Genomic DNA, 25,806 nt, shown 5'->3' on the forward strand with positions numbered 1-25,806 from the left:
TGCGTGACGGTATCAGTAGCACAACAGGCCAGGGACAGGATGTGTCGGTTAAGTCAGAAGGCAGGGATCAGGTGAAGCTGCGTTACGGATGCATCTTAACTGCAGCAGATGTTAAGGGTGTGCCAGGAAGGAAAACGAGTGCAGAGGCGATGTTACTGATTTCGCCCTTTCTGTGCTCCCCCAAGTTAGGCCATTCTGTTTTTAGGAACTTATCCTGTGAGCGTTTAAACTCAAGCTAGCTACTTCATCCTGTTCTCACTGGAAGAACTACCTGCTCTGGTGCTGGGAAAACTGGGTTGCCTCGGATGTGTTGAGAATTCATGGGGTGGTCCCCAACAGTGCCTTCCAAAGGGACTTTGAGGTCATCTTTAGTATATTCCTTAGGCACTGATCCTGATGTAATGAGGATTTAACCGTGGTGAGGGGTAGAGTAAGACAAAAGGAGGGACGTGGTCAGTTTCACAGGCATGAGGCCAGGTCCCAGCCATGACAGCTCCAAAGGCCGGAGGAATGGGTACTAGGCAGTCGGCTTGTCTGCATCTCCTTCGTGGACGTGACAGGAAATTCAAAAAGGTTCAAGAAGGGAGACAGAAATTAAAGCTTCTGTCCCTCTTGTCTGAAGCTCCCAAAATTCCCTTCCACTATTATGGTCTTCTGTGTACCATGCTAGATACTTCACTTGGCTCCCTTCTAAAAGGAGGTTGGAACTGGGAAGGGCCCTGCACACTGCGACCAGAGGTCGAGAGCCTTGCGTAGAGCTAAACTTCCAAACCAGGCTACTCCGAGGTGAGAAGACCTCACCTGGCTTCTTTACAGGTAACTTTATTTGGATGCATGCAGTCTGGTCTTCACTGATGAGGCAGACCCTGTGTCTGACAGTGGCCTTCTCACCTCACGGTTTGTTTCCCTACTAGTTTTATGCATAAACTTCCAGATGTGTTCTAACAAACCATGCCTAAGAAACCCCCAAACAATTTGTAAGGTCAGATCCAGCTTGAAGGATGGTATCAAGCAAATTCACAAACCCAAGTTTCTGAAACCTCATCTTTTATAAACCTACTACTTGTAAAATCAGCATACAGAGAATGACATGTGTACTTCCACATCAGAGAGGTTACTTGTCAACATACAGTCTGTTAAGCTAATGGGGTAAATGGGCAAGTAACTTACTAACTTGTAAATCTTTCGCCATCTTGTTTTCTTTTGTTCTCTTAATGACATCTGTGCATCACTGAACAATGACCTTCCAGCAGATGACAAAGAGGCACTAAATGCTGTTGTTTGACTCAATTCTATAGTTTTCCATAAAAAGTCCATTATTAACGTTAATGCTTTTTTTCAGAAGATATTTTCATTTGGGAATTCCCTGGCGGTCCAGTGGTTAGCACTCTGCGCTCTCACTGCCGGGGCCCAGGTTCAGTCCCTGGTCGGGGAACTAAGTTCCCACAAGCCTCGTGGTGCAGCCGAAAAAAAAAAAAACTTTCTTTTCTAACTTCTGATAACAAAACAAGATACAGTCACGCAAATGTGAAGCTTAAAAGGTGACACACTTCTAACTACCGTCCAGGTCAAGAAATAGAACCCTGTCAGCCGCCCAGAAGCCCCTCCAAGCCCAGTGTCACAATCACAGCCTTTCCTCCCCCAAAAAGTGCCCTTGTCCTTCTACAGTAATGACTTCCTCATGTTTCTTTTTACAGTTTTATTCTCAAAGTGTGCATTGCTATTCACTACAGTTTGTCTGCTGTTTAGAAACTCTGCTGTCTCTGGAGCCCGTCACAGCTGCGCTGGTGGTGGAGCTCACGCCGTCCCTGGAGGCATCCGGCAGGTTCTTTTTTTAAAATTAATTAATTTATTTTCGGCTGCGTTGGGTCTTTGTTGCTGCGCGCGGGCTGTCTCTAGTTGCAGCGAGCGGGGGCTACTCTTCGTTGCAGTGCGCAGTCTTCTCATTGCGGTGGCTTCTCTTGTTGCAGAGCACAGGCTCTAGGTGTGCAGGCTTCAGTAGTTGTGGCACGCAGGCTCAGTAGTTGTGGCGCACGGACTTAGCTGCTCTGCGGCATGTGGGATCCTCCCAGACCAGGGCTCGAACCCGTGTCCCCTGCATCGGCAGGCGGATTCTTAACCACTGCACCACCAGGGAAGTCCCATCCGGCAGGTTCTTTCAGTCAGAATCTACAGTCCTTTCTCTGGGCACATTTTTACTTGATTCCCATTGTTCTTTCAGGAGTTTCTTTTTCTCTAGGGTCTCCTTTGCTCTTTTTTTCCTTTCTTGCTTTCTCTTCTCTGCCTCCCGTTTTTCTTTGTAAACAGGACTGTTTTCACCGTTGTAGAAAACATCCACTTTCTCTTGCAGGATTCTCCGAGCTAGCTTTCTGTTTTGATCGACGGATCTAGTCTGGTGGCACTGTAAGAGATAATATTTCATAATGTGAAAGCCAGTGTGTTCTGGGCAGGACCTCAGGAATCATTAAATTCAACCTAGTCCCTTTATAGAGGGGTCAGGCCCGCAGAGGGAAAGCCACTTGTCAGGAGTCCCAGTAGGTCAGTGACAGGACGAAGGCCATACCCTTTCCCGCCTCTGCTTGGCCCCCGCCCACTCCCACACCCCAGCTGTATTATGTGGCTTTCACTGTGACTATTCCCATATTAGGAGTGTTGTTTTGTTTAGAAGTAACAATAGCCTTCAAATAACTTAACGTTCCCAAATAATTTTGAAAACATCAACCAGTATGTCTAAGCAAGCCCTTTGTGTGCCCCATTTATAAATGTAAACTTCTCTCTGAAGAAGGAAAGTAGCCTCTTTATTATTAGTCAGCCATAATATTCATTACGTAATATCTCCGTTATCACTGGTGAGTGCCTTGCAAAGCTATTTGATAAAAGAAATTCTGTGAAATTGGGATGAAAGAATGGTACCAAAAGCAAATTTGGAGTAAGCTATATAAAATAGGTTTCAGAATTTTATTTGTTGCTCATGAATGTCACTTTTTTCAAGGAGGAAAAGAAAAATGATTGAGATTTTCACTAATACGCTCTTGGCTCAAAAACGTGGCAGCGAAGAACAGCTGTTAGGAACAGACTTTGGGTTCGGTCTGGGCTGACTCTCCTGCAGGTGCAGGAGCCTCCTTGTGCCTCAGATTCCACATCGTGAGTGTAGGCTTGTGACGATTAAGAGTTAACTCGAATGTGAAGTGGCTCAGAACAGGGCCGGCCACAAGCTCACGTGATATATAAGTACTTGCGAAAGGTACCGCTGGTGTGCGAAAACCTGCCTCTGCTCTCTGCTGTGCCTCAAGGCTCGTGCTGCCTTCAGGGCCCTGGGGATACGGAATGCACTGGCAGTACCAAACCAGGAAACGGGAGAAAAGCTCTGCACCGTTTCCTAGAGGCTCAGAATGTATTGACAGCTGGCGATATTCTGATCAGAGGTTGGTTTTTTATATTCAGAAGGAAGACTCCTACAGGCAGCTGTGCCCGGCGCTTTTCCACTGAGGGCTGAAATCGGGTTGCCAACGTTATCTCACTCAGTCGTTCTCCAGAAGGGTAGGTGTCACTTGACATTTACCAAAGAGGGGACGGAGGGACATGGAGAATGCGACCATCTGAGCGATCAGCCAGGCGGCTAAGGGCTGAGCCCACCGGCGGACAGCTAGGGCCCGCGTGCTGCTTGCGGGCGGAGCCCACGGCAGTGCCACAGAGCTTTCTGCAGCCACCCTGCAGCCCAGTGGCTCGACAAGAACCGTGGCCTGCCAAATTCAAGGACAGCCGCAGCAAGAGCGCAACTGCAAAGGATCCTGGAAGGAGGCTCCTGACGCCGTGCAGGAGGTTCTGCCTGGGAGGAACGCTCGGGACCGGGCACGAGACCTGCAGTCCCTCTACTGCCGGGGTCATGGTGAGAACAAGTTTTCACTCAGGGGAAATCAGGGGACCCCCACAGCCTCCTTCCTCTACCTTGACGACAATGCCTGAGGGGACGTGCCTCAGCACCACACAGTTGCTTGTTTTGTTGGTTGCCTGGCCCCCTGGCCCATGTCCTTTTACAAACTGCTCTTCAAGTTCACTCTCATCCAGGGAGAGCAGAGCAGGGTGGTCCTTCTTGCCTGCCGCCTGGACCGGAGCGACCGCTGTTCCAGGGGATAAGAGTTGCGGCTTCTCGCAGAGCCGGAGTCCCCAGGGCACCATGCACACTCTGGTCAGCGGGATAGGAAAACGGAACAGACCTGAGGTGCTCATAGCACGTGGCTCTGCCGGCTCAGGACCTGAATAAGACAGAAAGGACAGCCCTTCAGCCTTGTTTGCGCTCAAGATTCTACTGCAGGTTCTAAAATCACCTTTTATGAACCAGTTCAAACGATGACCACCCATCTGGCAGGCAGGGGATTTAGGAAATTAGTGCAGACAGGATACTCGGCAATGCACACCTCTCTCCGGCCCTGCATTGTCTACCGTGTTCTCAGCAGTATGTGCCTTGCCAACTGATAAATATTTTCTTGTAACAGACCAAAAATGTCTTCAAAGCACCCAGAAGTGTTGTTTTCTCAGGAAGGGGAGGCTTTGAGTGTAAAATTCAAAAGAACAGGGCTGTAATTTGATAAGGAAATATTACATAGTACATCCCGCAAGAATTAGGATCTGAGTCAAGGGACATTATTTAAGTGTGTGAGAACCTTTGAAATCAAAATGGAAAGACGACAGTACGTGACGACAAAATGGAAAGACGACAGTAGTCTATTTTATAGCTTGAGCTTAAACAGTCTGACACAGTAAATATCACTATCAATCAATGTCATGATTGTTGTTTTTTCATGTTTCCAGTTTCATGGATTTGAATAGGAACATCTGTTCCCTCTGAAGCACTGCCAGTCACATGATCCAACCGGGACTCATCCTTAGAACCACCAAGTCAACTGATTTTTTATTAAGGTGCCTGTTAGGTTCAAAGTATGAGGTGAGGTATAGGGTGTGACGTGAGGCCAAAGAGAGCAAGACGGTAGCTTCATGGAGCTCACAGTCTAGTCGGAGAAGATATTCAAGAAGAAAGGGAGAGGTGCTGAACAAGAGACTTCAGTAACTACTCGAGACTAGCCTAAGGCTGAAATGTCTTAGTTGACAAATGAATAGTATAGAGAATAATAGCCATGAGGGTATGGTGAATCCCACAGGCCTTTGCTTTTTTTCGAGGGGAGGAGGGCAGAGGATCTGAAAGGTATCACCTCTTTTCAGAGATCTATGTATTCCCCATGTAAATGGGGTCGGGGCGGGAGAGTCACAACCTTCGCCCATTTTCTCATCTGGAAAATGGGGGGAATGAGCCCTCTCCATGCATCCCACGCAGGCTTAGAGTAAAATCAGAGAAAACAGTATTCTGGAAAGGGCTTTGCTGATACCTCTGAAGGCATGAGACTGGTTTTTAGCAAAATCCCTGTCACCAGGGCTTTCCTGGTGCCACAGTGGTTGGGAATCTGCCTGCCAATGCAGGGGACATGGGTTCGAGCCCTGGTCCGGGAAGATCCCCCATGCCGCGGAGCAACTAAGCCTGTGCGCCACAACTACTGAGCCTGTGCTCTAGAGCCCACGAGCCACAACTACTGAAGCCTGCGCGCCTAGAGCCCGTGCTCTGCAACGAGAAGCCACCGCAATGAGAAGCCCGTGCACTGCAATGAAGAGTAGCCTCCGCTCACCACAACTAGAGAAAGCCTGCGCGCAGCAATGAAGACCCAACACAGCCAAAAATGAATTAAAAAAAAAAAAAAAATCCCTGTCACCCAGGCAGATTTGGGGAACTACGAATGTGCCACTCGCATAATACTTCTTGATCGAGGATTATGCAGGCACTAAAAACAGATATATTGCTCTTTTTAACAACTGCTTCCTGTGAGGCTCTAAACAGCTGCTTTTACCACTTGAAACCTTGTAAATTCTAGCTCATGGCAACTGGTCTCTAACACAGGTAGGAACTGGAGTTTACCTAAGGCAACTTCCTCAGCCAAAAGTAACGTACCATCCACCAAATTATTTCACTAGGTTTCTCTCGACTCATTTACTTTTCACCCACCGGCAGTTCTGACGGCTAACAGCCACTGGGCCCAACACTGATCTCTAGATAAGCTTAATGCAGAAACATGCTAGCAGGCATTGCTTCCTTGTAAATATGTGCATTTTCTGTTATTTGAAATCCAAGTGCCTTTCTCAGTTATCAGTACAGATGACACTGGTCATTTTTAGAATGAATACAGTATTCTTCATCTCTATCTCTACTATTTCTATGGAAAATAAATATAATGAAATATACTCTTCAAGCTTTAGGCCAATGCTAGTTTTCAATCCTATGATTGACATATCTTCTTTGTGAAAAGTACGACGTTCAGCATGTTCTGAGCAGGTTCTGTCAGTCCCGGTGGATGATAATTGAGGTGGTGTTGGTTCCTACTGTGCTCCGTGGCTACCAAGGGAGATATTTTGAAACAGAGTATGCCAGTGAAAGTGGTGCTTTAAAAGCTGCTTCTGTTTACTGTGTGTGAAATATGTCAGAAGTATCCTCAAGAAAAGATAAAGATAAACCCAGGCACATCCTCTGAAATCTCTACAACAAAGAATCCACTCCCCCATAATGATTAAATGAATGAGACTAAGTTGATGTCCAAAATGTCCCTCCCCTTATTTCTGCTTTCAATCCACAGAACAGAATTCCTCTGTGTATCAGACAGTGTCTAGTCCCTGGATTAGGTTCCTGGAACAGGAGGCCCAGTACCTCTCTTGGGGCTTCTCTTCCATTAGTAAATCTGACCAGGCAGGATGGCAGTGGAATATAGTGCATCAACAAAGAAAGGAAGCAGGTCTGAGACGGGGTGAAACTCCCAGACAAAGGGCGGAGAGGACGGCGCTTTTCTCAGCTGCTTTGTCACCAGCCCACTGTGTTTCAAATCTACCTTTCTGTCCTAGTTCAGAGCTGACACACACACAGGAAGGTCTCCCACCCAACTGGAGTTCGAGAAGGTCCCCAGTGTTCAGTTACTGGCTGCTTTGTTTAACAGCTAATTCCAACAGCCAATAGGACGATTCCAAATACTTTTAGTATCTCCTGGAGCTCTGGCTCTACTCCAATGGTGGCTAAAAATGACAAACACACCCATGGTTCCACTTCCCCAAAGCCCAGAGAAGAATACGGATTGGATTTCAGTTTTTGTGATGCCCACAGAGCAACCCAAAGTCTTTGGGGAACAATAAAAAGCAGCTCAAATTAGAGCTCATCGTGACATTAAAAAAACAGAAAAAGAAAAATGGTAACAAGCGGTGTGCGTAAGGGGAAACCAGCAGTCACGACAGCGCGCCCTGATTCCCTCCCGTGAGTGTGAGCGTCAGGCCCGGCTGGCTCTCCACCCCAACTCCCCTCGGCCCTGCTCTTCCTTGGAGGGTGGCGTCCGCACTAAACAGCTGACTGCGATTTAGGTTAAAGCCACGCTCTCCCTCACTTGGTCAAGTTAAGAGATAACAGGGCTGACGCCTTTAAAACAGGCAATGTGAATTTGTTCAATGAGTATTTTCAACATCTACTATGTGCCATGCATGGGCCTCGATGAGTCCAGTGAGCCTGTAGCATAAAAGAGAAATTAAGACATCCATAAGTAAGATACACGCCAGAGCCTGGAATGGATGACATGCCATAGAGCAGTGGTTCTCAGACTTCACTGTGCTCCCAAGTCACCGGAAGGCTGGTTATTGGGACTTGGAAGCTGCATCCTATTAGGCGCCTTTCTTCCTGACTGGATCCACCTGGTTCACAGTTCCTCCTCTGGCTTCCACAATCAGCCCAAACCAAGACTGACACCTAGCTCATGGATGGCATGCTCAGCTCTGGAATGTGGCCTGTGACCAGAGCAAACAATCACATATTTAAACAAGATGCAGTGAGGTGAGGCTTGTTTCACCAACAGCCAAAATGCCCTGGAGAGCGGTAAGGGGATGCTTCTCCCTTCGTGTCTCTGAGACAGAGAGAGGATATTTGAATCTGGAAGACATAGGATCTCAACTCTGGACCCACCTCTGGATACCATTTGCCTAAAATTCACTGTTTAAGTATTTTTTAGAAAGGTAGAGTACTAGTTTCTCTTAGCCACAACTTTCATGGTGTATCAACCTTGCAGAAATGTCACCCAAACTAACCGAAAGAACAGATGCGGCGATTCGCTGAAATGGGGTGCTTTAGGAAAGAAGACTGTTAAGGCTCTCACGGCTCGAACTTTCATGCACAAATTCCCTAGGGATCCTGTTAAATAGGATACGGCTCATTAGGTCTGGGGTGGAGCCTGAGACTCTGCATTTCTAACCAGCTCCCAGGTGAGGTGGTTGCTGCCTGCAGTCCTGGCTCTTAAGATTGTCTGACTGCTGGATGAAAGCCCCATGATCACGATGGCAATGCTGGAGATGGAGAAGGTGTAAAGGAGAGAACAGGCGGGAGAGGAAGAGAAGACAAATGAGTATCGTATTGAGCGAAAAGAACAGGTGAAATGGTCACAAGGGGATTGAGAAACTGGGTCATCTGAAAAAAGAACATCAAAAACGTTGCTTCTATGGCATTAAATTTTTTTTAAATTTTATTTATTTATTTATTTACTTATGGCTGTGTTGGGTCTTCGTTTCTGTGCGAGGGCTTTCTCTAGTTGTGGCAAGCGGGGGCCACTCTTCATCGCGGTGCGGGGGCCTCTCACTATCGTGGCCTCTCTTGTGGCAGAGCACAGGCTCCAGATGCGCAGGCTCAGCAATTGTGGCTCATGGGCCTAGTTGATCCGCGGCACGTGGGATCTTCCCAGACCAGGGCTCGAACCCGTGTCCCCTGCATTGGCAAGCAGATTCTCAACCACAGTGCCACCAGGGAAGCCCACATTTTTTTTTAAAGCTGCCTTTTTCTTTTTTAAGTCTTTATTGAATTTGTTACAATATTGCTCGTTTTATGTTTTGTTTTTTTAGTGGGAGGCATGTGGGATCTTAGCTCCCCGACCTGGGATTGAACCCGCATCCCCTGCATTGGAAGGTGAAGTCTCAACCACTGGACCGCTAGGGAAGTCCCCTGCATTAATGTTCTAGAACAGCACTGTCCAATAGAAATATAGTGCAAGCCACATGTGAAATTCTAAATTTTCTTATAGTCACGTTAAAAATAGTAAAAAGCAACTGATGAAGTAAATTTCAATATACTTTATTTAATCCAATATATCCCAAATATTATTACTTCAACATTTAATCAATAAAAAAATTTATTTAGATTTTCTTTTTATATGAGGTCTGCAAAATCTGAAGTGTGGCCACGCTTACAGCACATGTCAGTCTGGACTAGCCACATGTGCTCGTGGCTACTGTAGTGGATGAGGTAGCTCTAGAATCCTGCTATCAGAGTGTGGTCCACGGGGCAGCAGCAACAACACCATCTGGGAGCTTGTTAGGAATGAAGAATCTCAGGACCTTCTAAATGAGAACCTGTGTGTTTTGTTTGGTTTTGTTTTGGCTGTGCCGCACGGCTTGCTGGATCTCAGTTCCCCAACCAGGGATCGAACCCGGGCCCGCAGCAGTGAAAGCGCAGAGTCCTAACCACTGGACCGCCAGGGAAGTCCCAGAGAACCTGTGTTTTAATAAGATCTTCAAGTGATTCAGAGGCACACTGAAGTCTGAGAAGCAAAGGACACAGGAATTAGCAAGTTCTTCCAACTGCTAGGACAGACACTTTTAAGAGCTATTGTTTCTTATGCTTATAATGTTTAAAAAGTCGAGACCAGAATTCAGGGGTGCTGATTACCTGCTTAGTCATGGTCTTGCTTCCCCCTCCCGAATAAGGAGATAAAATAGGTCTCAAAAACAATGACCTAATCAATGGTGAAGGACCAAACACAGTGAGCTTTAAAAAGACAAAATGGCCAGCTGATGGCACCAGAAGCTAAGTGAGAGGATGGTTTTCTGTGAAATGCTTAATAATAATCTATGTTTCAAAAGTGTGTTTTGGCGCTCCCTGCCGAATGGGAGTGAAGATAAAGCAGCCTCTCTCTCCTCTTCACATCTCTAGCTCATCCTCCTGTTCTAGTTGCCTGAAATCCTTATGAGGGCTGCAACACCTCCCCAGACAGAACCCCTGGGAACTTTGGCTCAGGCTTGAAATAGACCCTGTCATTTCCTAGGCTGGGGGCTCTACACTGAAGACAGAGCACCTTTCAGCCACAGTAAGTGTTTCCAGAGAATTATTTCTCAAATAAGAAAATCACAATGGACTGAGCAGGAAAGGACAACAGAGCTGCTATCCTTGATTTGGGAAGACAAGAGGAAAAGGAAACTACTCTGAGTTTGGTCTAAATTTAATAATAGGCTTACTGCTGCACAGCTCAAGAGACACTAAAGAAGTAGATAAAAAGAAAAGCTTTCAATTCATACAATACCAACATCCCGTTCAGTTTTTTTTTTAAACAGAGAACTTCAAATCCACAATTACACCTGTCCTATTTGGGTGCACCACTGTGATCTTCTTCTATTTATGGCACCTAACAGGAACTTTATAATTTATCAACTACACTATTAAAATAACACAAACACATTAAAAAAAAGCAGCAATAACTACACTCCACATTTTCCTCTAAAAGTCTCAAAGACTCTGTTACCATCAATGACGCTTTGTATTTGTTTAGGACTTAGGTTTTCAAAGCACGTTCAAATATGTTATCGTAGTGAATATTTCATACAAATAAAGGAAAGAAGGGATGTATACTGTATGGAATATTTCAGGAAGACTTGTTTTGGAAGAACATTAGGTAGTCCATTTTTTTAAACTAAATTGTCCTTCCTGCTGCTTGTTTCTTTACCTTTCATAACATCTCCAGATTTGTTCTTCCCCCAGCTCCTTAAAAAGCGTTAGCTCATTTTCCTCAGCGTTCTCTCCTTGACTCCTCCTCTCACTTTTTTGTCCCTGAAAGGCCATACTGCTTTGTAGTCAGCGTGACCTGTGTCAATGCCTTGCCTCCATGATTTACTCACTGTGCAACTCTGGCCACGTTTCCACATCTGTGAAACAGAGGTAATACCATCGAGGGAGAGAAAAAAATCATACACGTCGCCACAAATGTAAAGCGCTTAGGATCCCTAAATTACAAAGCTCAGGAACTTCTGGCTAACACACCACAAGCCCAATCTGCAAACGGATTATTTCATGGACTTTTGTTTTAGAAGCTCAGTGAAAAGGAACCTAGAAAATGACCTGCAAACAATTTTACTTGGCATGGGTCCAATTTAAGAAATACTTGGAAACCATGAAGTAACCGAAGATATGCTGTTTGGTGAGGTCATAATTGTGGTCTATGAAATCAGGTGCCAAAGAGATAATTATGATGCCAAGAATATAGCGTGACTTCCCAGAAGGTTCAAATTGAAAGATAAAAACTACCTTCATCACAGCAAGTCCTTGTTTAAACATAGAGATCTTTAGGAATTATCTGATACAGTAAAAAAAATCATGAAGGACAGAAAAGATGAAAAAAGTCACGTTTAAATGTACACCTGATTATTCCTTTTCTTCTTCAATGGTTAAACTATAAAGTTTTAGAGTTCCTCATTTTTGCTGTGGAGGACGTCCCTCCTCCAACCCCCGCCAATGACAAGCTGTTTTGTATATAAAAATAAATGACACAGAGTAACACCCTGGTTAACAAACATTAAACGCCTCAAGCCATTAGCGGCCGCTATTACTGAACAGCCTAATCTTATCCCAATCAGAGTGAAAGATCTCCACTCAAAAGCGTCAATTTGACATCATCGTGGCAAAAGAGGAATACTTGAGCAATACAAAGATGTTATAATAAAATCACATAGTTTTTTTTGATACTGAGCTCCATGAGCTGTTTGCATATTTTGGAGGTTAATCCTTTGTCTGTTGTTTCATTTGCAAATATTTTCTCCCATTCTGAGGGTTGTCTTTAAAGTCTTGTTTATGGTTTCCTTTGCTGTGCACCCTTATTAGGGCATAAAATAGTGGTGTAAGCTTGTATACAAGTAATGCAAAATCTCCAGTATGAGGAGGGAGGGGGGTTAAATTAAGATGAATAGTTCTTACACTTAATATATACTTGAATTTCTGACACCTTCTACTTTTGTTTTCTATATTCAGAAATAATTTCTATGGACTTTAAAAACCTTCTCTCTGTTTTTATAAAGCTTCTCTCTAGACCAATTAGTCAAAAGCAGTTTCCACTCTGAATTTGTAAAAATTAAGACGCTATCAAAGAGCTTAACCTAAATTAAGAAATAAGGTGTGAATAACCTTACCAAAATATTTTGTGTCAGTTGGTTAACAAGATAACTCGGTTAATTAGAATACTAGCTTCTGAACATGTTGGCTTATTAAAACATTAATAGAGTTTTTTGAAAGTTACCTAAAAATGACACTGCCAAAAACAAAAACACACTCAAACTAAACAAAGTCCATCAGATTTTGTAGCAAAAAGCAATGATCTCCTGCCTCTTGCATGGTTGGGAACTAATCTCCAGTACTCGGTTTTGGGGTTAGCATTTTTCTTGCAAGGAAACACACCTCCCTTTGCCTGGAGCCGTCTCGGGAATCCACTTTCCCATCCTAGTGTGAGGATCTCAAGTAACAGATTTTGCAACCAACTGAAATTAGTGGTAAAACTGCTTTTTGTTTTGTTTTTGTCTTTTGGTGGACTTGAAAGAAACGTGGTTGCTGAAAACAGAGCCGTGTGTGCTTAAAAATGATTTGATTTTGGTTGGGTCTTAACACAAGCACAATACTGATGGGTGGATTAACACAACTGGGAGGAGGGTTCGATTTACTTAAGCTTGAACTCTCCCATACACGGATGGGGTTTTGGAGAGACTGAGTTTCTACTGTTGAGACAAAATTGTCAGGTATTCTTAGGAGGCTCAGATCAGATGGAATGCCTCTTGGCAGATTTGTTATTCCAAGGGCAAATAACATCTGTTCCGTCCTGGCTTCTCCGGCACACCTACGGACAAGGCTGGCGAAGTCCTTTATCGTGGGCTCTGGACACTCGGAGGAAAATCTAAGAGCCCGAAGTACCTTAAAGGGTAAGAACCTTTCGTCTGAGAAAGGCGGACTGACCAGTGCGTGTGAGATGGGCTAGGGGCCCACGGGGAGGGTTCTCTGTGGTCCTTCGAAAGGCTGGGCAAGAGGAAAACACCCACGATGCCTAAAACAGGCCCAGCTGCGTGCTAACAGCTCCCTAAGGCTCCGCCGAACAAGTCAACGAGCATCGTTCCATTTGTCCTCGGGCCTCGGTGGAACTGTTTTCTCCACAAGGGTGGGTTCTCCTCGCCCGCCCCCACCCAAGTCCCTGAAGAGCCCCAGTGCCGACCCCCACCAGCCTAGGGTAAACCCGGTCCAGGGTAAACTTAGCTCGGGTGTCCGGGCCGGCTTCACCTCACCGCCAGCGGGGCCTCAGGTCAATGGGCTGCGCGACTCAGGGTCGCAAACGGGGAAATTCACGGGTCCCAGCTCCCAGTCCTCTCTCCGGAGCCCCTAACAATCGCGGGCAACCGTGTGGGTGTCGGGCTTCTGCGCGGACGCTTACCTGACCTCAGGACTGGGCTCCCGCCCCCAACGTTCTGGGTGAACCGGAATGGCCGCAGGAGCGGGAACGCAAACGCACCGCCGCGCCTGCGCACGCGCCGTACTCCTGCCGCAGCCCCCCCCTCACAAACCCGAGACCCGTCTTACTAACTGCGCATGCGGGAAGCTGAGGCTTCTTTCCCGCGTAGCTGCAGTAGGTTCCCAGAGAGCCAATCAGACGAGAGGACTTGACTGCAGCCCCGCCCCCTCCCCTGCCCCACCCCTTCCGCGGGCGTCGGACCTCCCCCTTTGGTGAGAGCTGGGGGCGGGACGGGGGAAGTGGACGCGCGCGCGCCGCGGCTCGGCCGTCTGCGCCCCCTTCCGAGCAGCCAATCGCAACCAAGACGCCGGGCGCGCGCACGCTCCCTTGAGTTTAACGGTCGCGAGAAGCGCTCGCCCGACACTGACATCGGCAGTGGGAACGGCGGCCAGGTAAGCGGCCGCCAGCCTGCGGGGAGCTGCCGGCCTGCGGGGAGCTGCCGGTCGCGGGAGACAGGGGACGCGACTCGAAGACACCAAGTCAGCGGTCCCCTGAGTGTGCTGATGTGTTAGGGCGGGGGAAAACGACACTCACACAACGCAACCTCAGCGGAGCCCGCGGCCGTGTGGGGGCTTTGCTTGCGGCAGTGCGCCTTTTCTAGACTCTGACCTTGAGTGACACCCGCGAGGCCCAATCGCTGAGCGCCTCTTCCCGAGGGGCGGGGGGCTTGAGGGATTTCTCTCTCTTTTTTTGACCAGCTTCCTGGGCTTACTTTGAGAATCACGATTGTAGTTGTTGGACCGGTGGTTTTAACTCCAGCCTCCCTGGTGCCTACAATTTAGGCAACTGCGTGGGTTCTCCTCGCCTTCGTACTTTAACCCGAGAGCCGCCGCCAGCAGCTGCGGTCTGGCTGTGAGCGCGAGAACGTCAGGATCTGGCCTCAAAACCTGAAATCATGCCTTCTTTCCCCGTCTCAGGCTCCCACCAAAGCAAAACGCCTGGTTAACTTTTATATTCTCAGCAGACCCCCCATCAGTCGTTCCTCTACCCCCTAACTCCTTTTTTCTGCTAGGAGCTGGGGCCATCAAAAGCGTCAAATTTTGTTGATGGGAGATATAAAAGTCTCTGTTCTTATACCCATTCTCCATCAGGTTCTTAAAATTTTGCATTGTATATCTTTTTTTTTTTTTAATTAATCCCCCACTCTCCCACCCATTCCTCCCCACCCTCACGCTCTGCTGGGAAAGCATCGCATTTCAAGATGCATCTGGATCTACTGCATCCGGATTAACTCAACGGGGGAAATTATAGATGGGATTGCAGGCCGATCCGCGTCCCTGGAGAGCTTGTGTTTTCCTGCTGGAAGAGCAAGGTGATTTGAATCCAGGTATTTTCGTTGCCAGATGGAAGGTGCAGCCCCTGACTTTTTCAATACCCCATTTGTCGTTGGTGATGGGCTGAGTCACTGGGGAGAAATCTGTTTAGCTAGGTCCGGTTACCCTTGGCCTTCACACCTGTCCCTGAAGGAAATGGTTCCTTTGTGAGCTGATGCTCTCAAGGTTGTGCTTTGTAAAGCCAGGCCCTAGAAAGTGGGAACCTAGAGGAACCAGAATAATAGGTAATTTTCCTCTATTGCACCCCCTGAAGTTTCCCTCTTGTAAGCAGCATATGTTTTCTGTATTCTTCCCCCTCCCCCACCCACTTACGCCTGGCTTTTTTTTTTTTTTTTTCTTTCTTAAAGCCTTTACTTTTCAGACATGACAGAAAAATCTTACAGGTACACATGGAAAAGCAATACATGATCACAGTTGAAAATCTGGCTTTTTTTTAAGGACATGAATTCCTTAAGAAGGAGGCATGCTGTTTGACTTGTTATAGCCAATTTACCTCTGTACATCTAGCTTCAGTTAAGTTTTAGTGGACCTGGCAAATAGTTTATTTTTTAAGAAGTGATAGCATGCACAGAGTACAAAAGTACTCTACGTGTACAGTATATAGTGCACTCCTTCCACTCCCACCTTCCAGCCAGTGGGGAAACAACCACTGTTAACAGTTTAATTGGCTGTTTTCAGTACCAGATTCAATATAGATACCAAGTAGTTCCCATTCATCTATTCACTGTATAAATCAACAAGCATGGATACTTGGTAGAATTAATTAAAGGAATGAACAAGTCACGTATCAATAAGTATTCCAATTGTTACACTGTAGAATTGTGTCTGGAACCTTGATTATTAAGCACATAAAATTGTGAAATATTACCTGAAAAGATACTACTACTTCTGCAAATCAGAAGATTTGTAGATTTTTTATTGAGATATAATTTATATACCATAAAATCTACTCTTTTAAAGTGTACAATTCAGTGATTTTTGGTGTATTCACAGAGTTGTGCAACCATCACCACTGTGTAATTCTAGAAGTTTTCATCTCCCCAAAAAGACACCCCATACCCATTTTGGTCACTCCCGTTCTCTCCTTCTCCCAGCTCCTGGCAACTGTTAATCTGTTTTCTGTCTCTATAGATTTGCCTACTCTAGATACTTCGTATAAATGGAATCCTACAATACGAAGTCTTTTATTGACCTTCTTTTACTTAGCATATATATTTTTTTTTTTTTGGTCGCCACATGCAGCTTGCGGGGTCTTAGTTCCCCGAATAGGGAGTGAACCTGGGCCCACGGCAGTGAAAGCTCTGAGCCCTAACCACTGGACTGCCAGGGAATTCCCTTTGGCGTAATGTTTTAAATGTTTATCCACATTGTAGCATAAATCAGTACTTTATTCTTTTCTATGAAAAATATTCCATTATACAGATACACAACATTTATTTATCCATTCATCAGTTGGACATTTGGGTTGTTTCTGAATTTTGGCTATTATGAATAATGTTGCTATCCTTAATGTAGATTTGTATAAAAGGATCAAGGTTTCCAAAGTCTTGAAAAGACAGTTGCTAGGTTTAATGGCTTTTTATAATAGTTTTTGTTCCTCATTCATTTTCAGACTCTCCTGGGACCTTCAGACATTTCGCAGTCTGAATGTCAGCAACTGAAAATGCCTTTAGACGATGAAGCATCTGAAGATGACTCAGATTCAGTTTCTACAAACAGTGCAAGAGCCATTTTCCAGTGAGAGAGTGTAACAATATCTGTACGCTATGGAAGATTTTGACTTGGGGAAACCTTTACAAAAAGCTTCATCTTCCGTGCAATCTGATATAAAAAATTCTCCCCATTCTCTTGGACTGAACTTAAGTACTAATAGGTAAGAATGGGATAGATTTTTTTTTAATGTAATGACAAATCAGAATAACTTTATTTGCATAGTTTGCCAGTTTATCCAAATAGTGTCATAGTTACTGATTTGCATTTAAAAAACCCCAAAACTATGATCAGGAACTGTTCAAGGACAGTTGTTTGGGTTAAGAATAGTTTCAATCCTTTCATGTTTTTCATTTCTCCCAGAGATGTACTTTTGCATGGGGAACATTGTGAAAAAGAATTTGTTTTGCTAGTTGGAGTTTTCTTTACACTTTTTTTGTTTTCGGTAAATTACAGGTATATCTTTAAAATTTAGTTGTCTAAATATTGTTTCTCCATTTTGAAGTTAAGAGGACAAATAATGTTTCATATTGCAGAAATACCTCACCAATCTGGAAAGTAGCAATTAAAGTTGAATACTAGGAAGTAAGCAAAAAAACAGGCTCTGAGTTGACAAAGTAGATGCTATCAAACAATGCATTTTATGCATTTTCTTTTTAAACTATCCCATGTTTGGTTTGTTTTTAATCAGGGCCTGTTTACTCTCATTTTGTACATAGTCTGGCAAGTTGATTATTTGGTTTCTAAATTACAGTAGGTTAAAAACAGCAAAGAGGCAGGGACCACTGGAGAGGAGATCACCTGTAAAAAGCAGGTACAATAAAACAAAAGCACAGCAGTCTGGGGCCTACTGGTAAAGGAGCAAATTTACACACAGTAGTAGGTCTTGAAGAAATTGTGTATTTTAAATAAATTAATTCATTAAAAAATTTGTTCATTCTTTGGCCTCAGGAGGAATTCAAGGCAGCTTACAAGAATACATAAAAGAAGAGGAGAAAGCATAAATTAAAATAGGGAGGAAAGGGAAAAAAAAAAAGCTTGGGATATGGTCCAGAAATGTTTGCCATCGTAATCTATACCCACTTCCTGAATGTTGGCCACGCTTTTTGTTTCCTGTATCATTTGGCAGCCCCTTTGAAACCCACTTCTAGAAGAAACCCCTTTTAGAACATAGTGTTTGATTTACTTGGAGGAACTTAAATGTGCCTTTCTAATGAAAATTATGTAACTGAACCGTCTCCCTTTTCATTGTGACTGGCAGTTAAATTGGCCAAATTTAAACTTGATTATTACACAACTATAATTGTATATTTAACACTTAATGGACAACATATTATGTTCTTTCCCTTGAATTTTTATGAGTATTTTCTCTGATCCTCTTTATTATTTTACTGTTATTTTCATTAGTGCCCTCTTTTTTGCAAATTGTGAAACAAAGCAGAGTATCAATAACTAAAGTGACCTTTCAATGGTTAGAAGTTAAATAAATTTTAATGTCCCTAATTATGCCTTGTGTTTTTATAAAACAAATCTGAAATAAACTCATCTCAGATTTGGAAAAGCAGTCCTCCTGGAAAGAATCAGTGCTATTTTACGCACTGAATAGGCTAAATAAGTCCTGAATATTTGCTGCTAATTTGGTTGGCACTACTTTTATTCAAAGACAGTGCAAAGATAAGCATCACCTTATCACACCAAATTAGGGGGATCCAGTTAATAAGACTTGACTGTAATTCTGGGCAATGGAGAAAGAATCTCCATAACAATAAAGGGCTGTTCTTAAAGTGGGGTGAAATAATCCTCTGGAATAATTTAGATCGGAGTAGCTTAGAATTCTTCTTATTGTTTAGCAGAAACTTTTATTTTCTGCTGTACTCTGGAGTGTTCTCTCACTTCTGAAGAAGGTTTTTCTGTTGTGTTCTTAAAAATACAATTAAGTGCTGTCTGTCTTTTCACTGCTATTTTCCTTTCATGGACAAACTTGTGATCAGATTTTCAGCAAATGAGGTGCCATTAAGAAGGATTAAATATCAGTAGTTTTGTACTGCTCTGCTAAATCTTGAACTGCTGAATTATTCAACACTTTGGTAGAATGAAGAAAACCATTTGAATTATTTATGTTTCAACAGAAGTAGTCCCCACCTTAGTACAAATGGGGTATCCTCTTTCTCAGGGAAGACCAGACCATCTGTAATTCAAGGTACAGTTGAAGTCCTAACCTCTTTAATGCAAGAGCTACAAAACAGTGGAAAGACTGATTCGGAACTTTGGAAAAACTGTGAGGTATCTAGTTTTGTTTTATTTCTGGAATTAAAAAAATAATTCTATTTATAAATATGCCTCTACTAAACTCTAAATTATAGAAATTTATATCCTAAAGAGCATGATACTTAAGTTATTGCTAGAATAAAGTGGTCAAGGATATTAATTAGGGAACAATATAGAACAAATGTGAAAAATGATCAAAGGTACGTTTTAACAAAATATAAGTGATTAGACATTCTAATTTATACTTTAAATGTGAACTAAAATATTGTCTTTGTTCATAAAAATGAGAATTCCAAAATTATTGATATTGTTACTAATTCTGATCTTTTAAGTAACTTATACAGAATTGTCATCATTTTGTAAAACCTAAATCCACTTTGAAATATTTCTAATTATAAAGTAAGGTTTCTGTTTAATACCTTATCGCATTTAGCTGTGCTACATTGACTTATATTGGTTGTTCCGGTCAGGTGGTTCTTTATTTTGTCCATAGGTTAAATTGTGATATAAAAATTTAACAGTTAAAAGAATACTTACAAATAAGTTTTGTGTCATGGAATAATGCCCAAGATAGACTTTTCCAAGGCTAGAGTTGGTAACGCTTTGTAGAAATGTGTAAAACATTATTATTAAATTCTTTAGAGAGCAGTAGATTTTGTTATAAATGTTAATCATAGTTTTAAAACTATGTAGAATAAATGGAATGAAAGATTATCTGGTTTAAGAATTCAGCAGCAGCCACCCCTAAGTGTAATTACTTATATTCATTATCCATAATCATTGGAATTATAAAAATGACTATTATGGCAAACTTAAAAGAAAACTGGGTTTTAATTTTTGATACCTTTTTTTTCCATATAACAACCAGTATGTGCTAATGCAAAAGACCTATAAAATGCCATTGTAAAATGATGTAAATAATAAGGGAATGTTTTATGAAATGCTTCCCCTAGTATACTTACTCATTAGCTTATAATACCTGAATTGATACGCTTTAAAAAAAAAAATGAGGCATTGCTTCAATGTGGCTTGACTTCTGGCAAATTCATTTTTAAGTAGAAATTGTTACTTTTAGTCTTTGAAATCAACATCTTAAATCAGAATCAGAATATATTTGTGAATTTAAGACACAGATGATTACAAGCCAGAATACCAACCAGCTACTTACACCTTTTAATATTTGAACCGGTTTCTTTCTTTCTGCCCTTTCTTCTCCTGTGATCTAACAGATGATTTTTATTCTGTTGAGTATTAACTGACTACTTAATTTTTATAATGTAGGCATATAATTGATTATTCACTGAAGAGCTTCTTAAGCTATTTCTGACTTTGACGGAATATGAAATACTTTTTTGGCCATTTCAGTAAAATTTCTTGAATTTGTTTTGTGTGTTTTCATAGCCTGTGAAAATAAAAGTCTCTGATGCTTTAGGGTAATGATTTAGACAGAATGGGAGGGTAATGATTGCGCAAGTCTTATTCCTGACTCTTCCCTGAATTTCATGTTTACACCTTTCTTTTGGAATAGTAACATTTGTCTGATTTCTACCACTTATAAGAAACTAATCTACATTATTACAGTAAAGAACTAAACCTCCACAGAGCTCTGGAAGAGATCTGGGGATGACCTGATTCTTGAGAATTCCTTTATAAAACCTCTCTTCTGGGATTCTTAAGTTTATCACTGCTTAAACTCGGGAAGGTTATGTATTTTTATTAGATCAAGAAAGAATCTTTTAAGACATTTCCATAGAAATACTTTTATACATTCGTAAGTACTTGCTAATATTTCTATGATTGTAAGAAAAATTTAAAAGCACATCATTAACTAAATTATTTTAGCATTTTAACAATTTAGCACTACTGATTATGTATATAATAGTAATAGTTACGTGATAATTATTGAGTATTTGCCAGGCAGTATACTAGATACTTTGTTAGCGGCACTCAACCTTATTGGACCCAAAGCCCTCTTTTTATAACAGTTTTCAAAATAATATCAACTTATATTGTCCTGAAATGAAATTCACAGATAATATAACCTGCCTGTATCTGCTTTAAAAAAAAAAACAATGTAATGTCCTAACTGTGCTATAAAAGAGGAATAATAGTTACTTATAATAAGATAATATGTAAATGTATAAATACTCAGACATATCCGCATTAGACAACATAATGTAGCAGCAGTCTGGTGTTCACCTCTGTGTAGACTCACCTTGAACACAGCAGCTATCAACACAGACTGATACATCTGCCTTGCACTAATGATCCAGCACCGCAACTGGTGACATGATTGTTTGAAATGGTGACTCATTTCTGAGCACGTTCTGAAACATCTTGGTAGTTGCATTCCTGGACAATTGAGTGATTTGAAAACTATGCAAAATATGTATCATTTTTATAATATAAAATGGACACAGGACAGTTCTTTATTGTCAGGGACTATCCTGTGATTTGTATCCCTGGATCCTGCCCACTAAATGCTGGTGGTGCTCCCGCGATCCTTGTGACAACCATGAATGACCTCACAGATTTTCAAAATATAGTTCCCCCATTGAGATCACTGCTTTACATGCATCACATTTAAATCTAAAATGTAGTCCTCTGAGCCACCTATGAGTGTTGCTGTTCCCCTTTTATAAATTAGGAAACTGAGGCATAAAGAAGTTAAATTTACTTGTTCAGGACCACCCAGGTTGTTGGTGGAGAGGTGGGAGTCTGGCCTGAGAAAAGCCCATAGGATGTTTCCCAGGCCAGACTAGAGCAGCTGACGGCAGCAGCCCCGTTCAGGCTAATAGCGCCAGGCACCTGCGCTCAGGGGGAATCCAGGCGCCCGTGCCCTCCGGCACGTAAGATGCGGGTAGTGTACATAGGTTTAGTTGGAAATGAATAATAGCCCTTCTTAATAATTAAGTGTATAATGTTATTCACAGTATTAATAATATTCTTAAATTAGCTTACTTAAAATTAAAACATTAACAATAAAATCTGACTTGGAAAAACAGTCTCCACTAATTTATGGCCTGAATGAACTCTATTCATTTGTATCCTAAATAAGAAAATGATGATAAGGATGTGATTAATCTCAAGTGTCTCACATACTATGAAGCCATTTTTTGTTAAGTAAATTGTTATTCTATCATAATTTAGTTTTATGTGAGTAATAACTTTATTAGGATAAAAATAACCCCTAAAGGTATAGGGGTATAACTGAATAAGGAAACTGTTGCCTGCTGATTTATGTTTTGACTAATATAAGATACCTCACATTGTAAGTTGAGAAGGTAAGGGACTTGATTTGATCTAGTCCACCTCGTCCTGAAGTCAGTTGATTTAGAATTCACGCTTCCTATCAGTACCATCGTATTTCATTTTGAGGCTTTCTTTTCCAGTCTTGAGGTTTTCTCCCCTTTACCTTAATACCGTTATACAGGTTTCAACTTAATTCTTTTATGTAAGTGGCTTTCACCATGAACCTGAAGGGTCCCTGGATTGTGTAGTCTATAATACCAAGAAAAGTGCAGCTAGCAGTATCCATTGTTATACACTCGTTTAGACTGTGTATCTGAGTGTCCACTCTGGGCCTTGTGTCCTAGATGCTGGAGACGGGGTGGGCGCAGGGGTGGGAGACAGACAGGTTAACCAGGAGAACAAGTGAGATACTTTCCGACTGTGGTAAACGCTCCAAAGGAGCTAAACAGGGTGCCAAGAAAGAGAGAGAGTGACTCTGAGGATGGTCTGGGAAACTCTTTGAGAGAAGATGATAATTGAGCTGAAATCGCAGCGAGGGAAGAAGCCAGCCACGTTGAGAGCTGCGGAGAGAGCTTTCCAGGTAGAGGGTGCAGCAAGTGCGAGACTTTTGAGGCGGAAGACAGTTTTGGCATGTCCAGAGAACAGAAGGGGGCCAGCGAGGCTGGTGTGTGTCGAGAAAGGGACAGAGAGACTTGAGATGACGCTGGGAGGTGTAGATGAGCCAGATCACGCAGGGCCCTGTAGGGAATGACCGGAGTGGAAAGACACTGAAAGGTTTTAAACAGGGAAGCCAGTTGTGGTAGCTACTTGTTGACATTGTATGTTATTACATACGGTCTGTTACTGAAAGTAGACCAGCCTTTAGATTGAAGTCAGCCTCTGGAGAAGTCCGTGCCCCCTCTCCTCCCGTGTTTTGGCCTAGTCTAGTTATAAGAGCACTTAGCTACTACTCGTGGGGGTCAGGATGGATCAGGACCTAAAAGTGGCCGTGGAGGGAATTATAGGTCGCTTCCATAGGTTTTCAGAGTCATTTTTTCATTCTTTTTCAGCTGCAGTGCTTTAAAGAACTTTAATATCTGACTCTAAAAAAGGTTTTTTAACTTGAAGAACAACTAAATTAGGGATCACATTCTCCTAATACTAAACTATTTGTTGTTTTAAGATGCGGGATTCTTTTTCTGGGTCCAGGTTAGTGTTTAAGAAAACCATTAGGTGTTACGAGGAAAGGAAGAGGGACTTAAGACAAATGTAAAGTACAACTAGCAGCAGTTCTTGATTAATCAGAAATGGTAGCAGATGACATCAAATTAAGATGCCATTTGAAAAAGGAGATTTACTCAGACCCTCAAATTTACCCAGACCACAGGTAACATAAGAAAGAGGTGCCCAAGCCTACGTCTGTGTACTTTTGCATTAAATTTAGTTTTATAATTAATTTAGCTTATGATTTTTACATTAAAAATACATTTTTTAAAAAGGCTCTTTCCCACTGGAGGAATATTTCTGTGAAATATTAGGTTAAAAATTTATGTTTAACTAAAATATTTTATAATTTACTAGACCAGGTGGTTACAACTATTCAGTTTGGTGGAAAAACAATGCCAAGAGCAGATAGTTGCCCAGCAGGAACAGTTCCACAACCAAATTCAAGTAAGTTCTTTATATTGATTCTTGGTTTATATTGTAAGATTTGCAGAAGAACCAATTAGTTAAATTTTTTTTTTCCCTTTTTTTTGGAAGAAGGAAGGATTCATTACTTGCAGCAAATAAGGAGAACACCGGGGATCTTTTCCCAAAGCAGTGTCTCCCCAAACTGCAAAACTGGGGAAGTTTTAAACTAAGGGTATATGCATAATCGTGAGGGGGCTTAAGCAGAGGAGAACCCAGCGTAGAATTGGGACAAAGGCCCACAGAGTCCAGGCTTTACTTGATTGAAGGAGGGTCAGCAGCAGCATTCCATCCTCCACCTGGGTGGGGGCCTGAGTTCCTGGTGTCAGGACTTTCTGAAGCTCAGGTTCTTTGTGTCTCATCCCAGGAAGGATTCAGTGAGAGACAAAGTGATAGGTAAGAAGTAGATGTATTTATTTAGAGGTACGCATTCCATATATAGAACTTGGTCTGTCTCAAAAGGTGAGAGTGGCCCTGGGAGAAATGCCAGAGTGTGGGCCATCTCAAAGGTCCCAATTAGTTCTTTATATCAGTTTTGTTTATAAGCTAAATATAACGCACATGTGTCATCTTTAGGGTAATATCTCTTATTTTTAAACACAATATTTTAGGACATTTATAAAAATGTGATGTTAATATACATCCTTAGCCAAATCTGTAACTTTTTATTTTCAGCGTATACAGAAGGAGATAAAAAATTTAGTCAAGTTACAGACCAATAATGCTTCCTGGGCGTCCTGTGATAGAAGTTCTTTAAGCAGACAAATATCTTCAGAAAGTCAAATGGGTTTTTTTTCTGAAAACAGTGAGAGAAATGAATCTGTTATCAGTTATCCCAAGTCTAAAGAACCTGAAATGCAGCAAGAAACATCCATGTCACAACCAGACTGCAATGTGGATAGTAGCTCAGTGAGCAGTGGGTATGGTACCTTTTGTGTCTCAGAACTAAATACCTACAAATCTAAGGACGCTCAAGAGTTCATGGAGCACGCAGAGGTTTCTAAAGGACAGTTTGGAGCACCGGTGGTGCAAACGGAGTCACTTGTAGATGGTGTGAAAAACCAGAGTTTTTATATACATACAAATGAAGAGTTTTGTGCATCTTTAAAGGAAGATACTCCCATTTTTCCTGGTGAATTTGAACACAGTTTTCTTGGTGAAAATAAGATTTTGGAAGTATACAGTGGAAAAACAGATAAGTAAGTAGAATTTCTCCATCATTTGAAGGGAGTTTGACTTGTTTATTACATTTATAATAAGCTAAACATGTTTAGTAAATACAGCTCCTTTTAGTTGGAATGAGATGTGTTTGAATGTCTATCAGTTTTATCAAATTGTTTTATTTACTGCCTGTTGAAAACTGAAATTAACAAAGCACACTATATGCTAACGACATCTGTCTTCCCATTTACAATGTTATAAGACTACTAAAACTCTTAAGGTGAGAGGCCTTGCCAGAAAAATACCTTTTATATTTTCTAGTCACTATCGACTTGCTGAAAATTAGAGTATAGGACTGCATCAACAGTGGAATTTTGTCACACATGTTCATATAATTTGAAACAAAAAATTATATACAAGCATACTCAGTTTTATGTTTTTTGTTTATAAGAAGAGATTTTGTAAGTTAAATGACATTTTGATTGACCCAGGTAAAAGAAACTTTTGGTAAAAGAAACTTTGGCTGAATGTTTGTAAAGCAAATAATCACTTAAAATTATGTTCCGTTTTATGTCTCTGAAATATGTCATCCAGTGTAAGGTATTTTGCTGTGGCAACACAAATCTTGGGTACCCATAAGTATAAGTCCATCTAAAAAAGTATGCTTTCACTGTAGAGATGTACTGAGTACTTGAAGGGGCCACTATAGTGGTTTTTGTTCTGTTCCATGGCTACAGACTATAAGTATTGTTAATCAC

The 25,806-nt window shown here is 42.2% G+C and overlaps 2 protein-coding genes across 16 annotated transcripts in view; one reads left to right on the top strand and one right to left on the bottom strand.

Moving 5' to 3' along the window:
- Positions 1-35: 35 nt before the first annotated feature.
- MTRFR (mitochondrial translation release factor in rescue) lies at positions 36-14,208 on the bottom strand. Of its 6 annotated transcripts, none has more exons than XM_068563034.1 (3): positions 14,190-14,208; positions 3,949-4,256; positions 36-2,401 (listed from the first exon to the last, which is right to left on the bottom strand). In XM_068563034.1, the coding sequence occupies exons 2-3, from the start codon at positions 4,228-4,230 to the stop codon at positions 2,159-2,161; spliced, it is 525 nt and encodes a 174-aa protein (XP_068419135.1). In that variant the 5' UTR covers positions 4,231-4,256; positions 14,190-14,208; the 3' UTR covers positions 36-2,158. The 6 variants fall into 6 exon arrangements, with proteins under 6 accessions (XP_068419135.1, XP_068419132.1, XP_068419134.1 ...); XM_068563031.1 differs by lacking the exon at positions 14,190-14,208 and adding an exon at positions 13,578-13,674; XM_068563033.1 differs by lacking the exon at positions 14,190-14,208 and adding an exon at positions 13,427-13,558.
- Positions 13,946-25,806, top strand: part of MPHOSPH9 (M-phase phosphoprotein 9) — a 54,677-nt gene continuing 42,816 nt past the window's right edge. For 4 of the 10 annotated variants that reach the window (XM_068563022.1, XM_068563023.1, XM_068563019.1 and 1 more), the window contains exons 1-6: positions 13,959-14,047; positions 14,843-14,967; positions 16,602-16,862; positions 18,829-18,982; positions 23,780-23,869; positions 24,563-25,086. In XM_068563022.1, coding sequence (XP_068419123.1) covers positions 16,756-16,862; positions 18,829-18,982; positions 23,780-23,869; positions 24,563-25,086 — 875 coding nt within the window. In that variant the 5' untranslated portion in view covers positions 13,959-14,047; positions 14,843-14,967; positions 16,602-16,755. Of the gene's footprint in view, positions 14,048-14,842; positions 14,983-16,601; positions 16,863-18,828; positions 18,983-23,779; positions 23,870-24,562; positions 25,087-25,806 lie in introns of those variants that run through there. The other 6 variants (XM_068563026.1, XM_068563020.1, XM_068563021.1 and 3 more) reach the window with 6 other exon arrangements.

The sequence above is a fragment of the Eschrichtius robustus genome, chromosome 14, assembly GCF_028021215.1.
Source record: "Eschrichtius robustus isolate mEscRob2 chromosome 14, mEscRob2.pri, whole genome shotgun sequence".
In the NCBI taxonomy this organism is placed as follows: Eukaryota; Metazoa; Chordata; class Mammalia; order Artiodactyla; family Eschrichtiidae; genus Eschrichtius; species Eschrichtius robustus.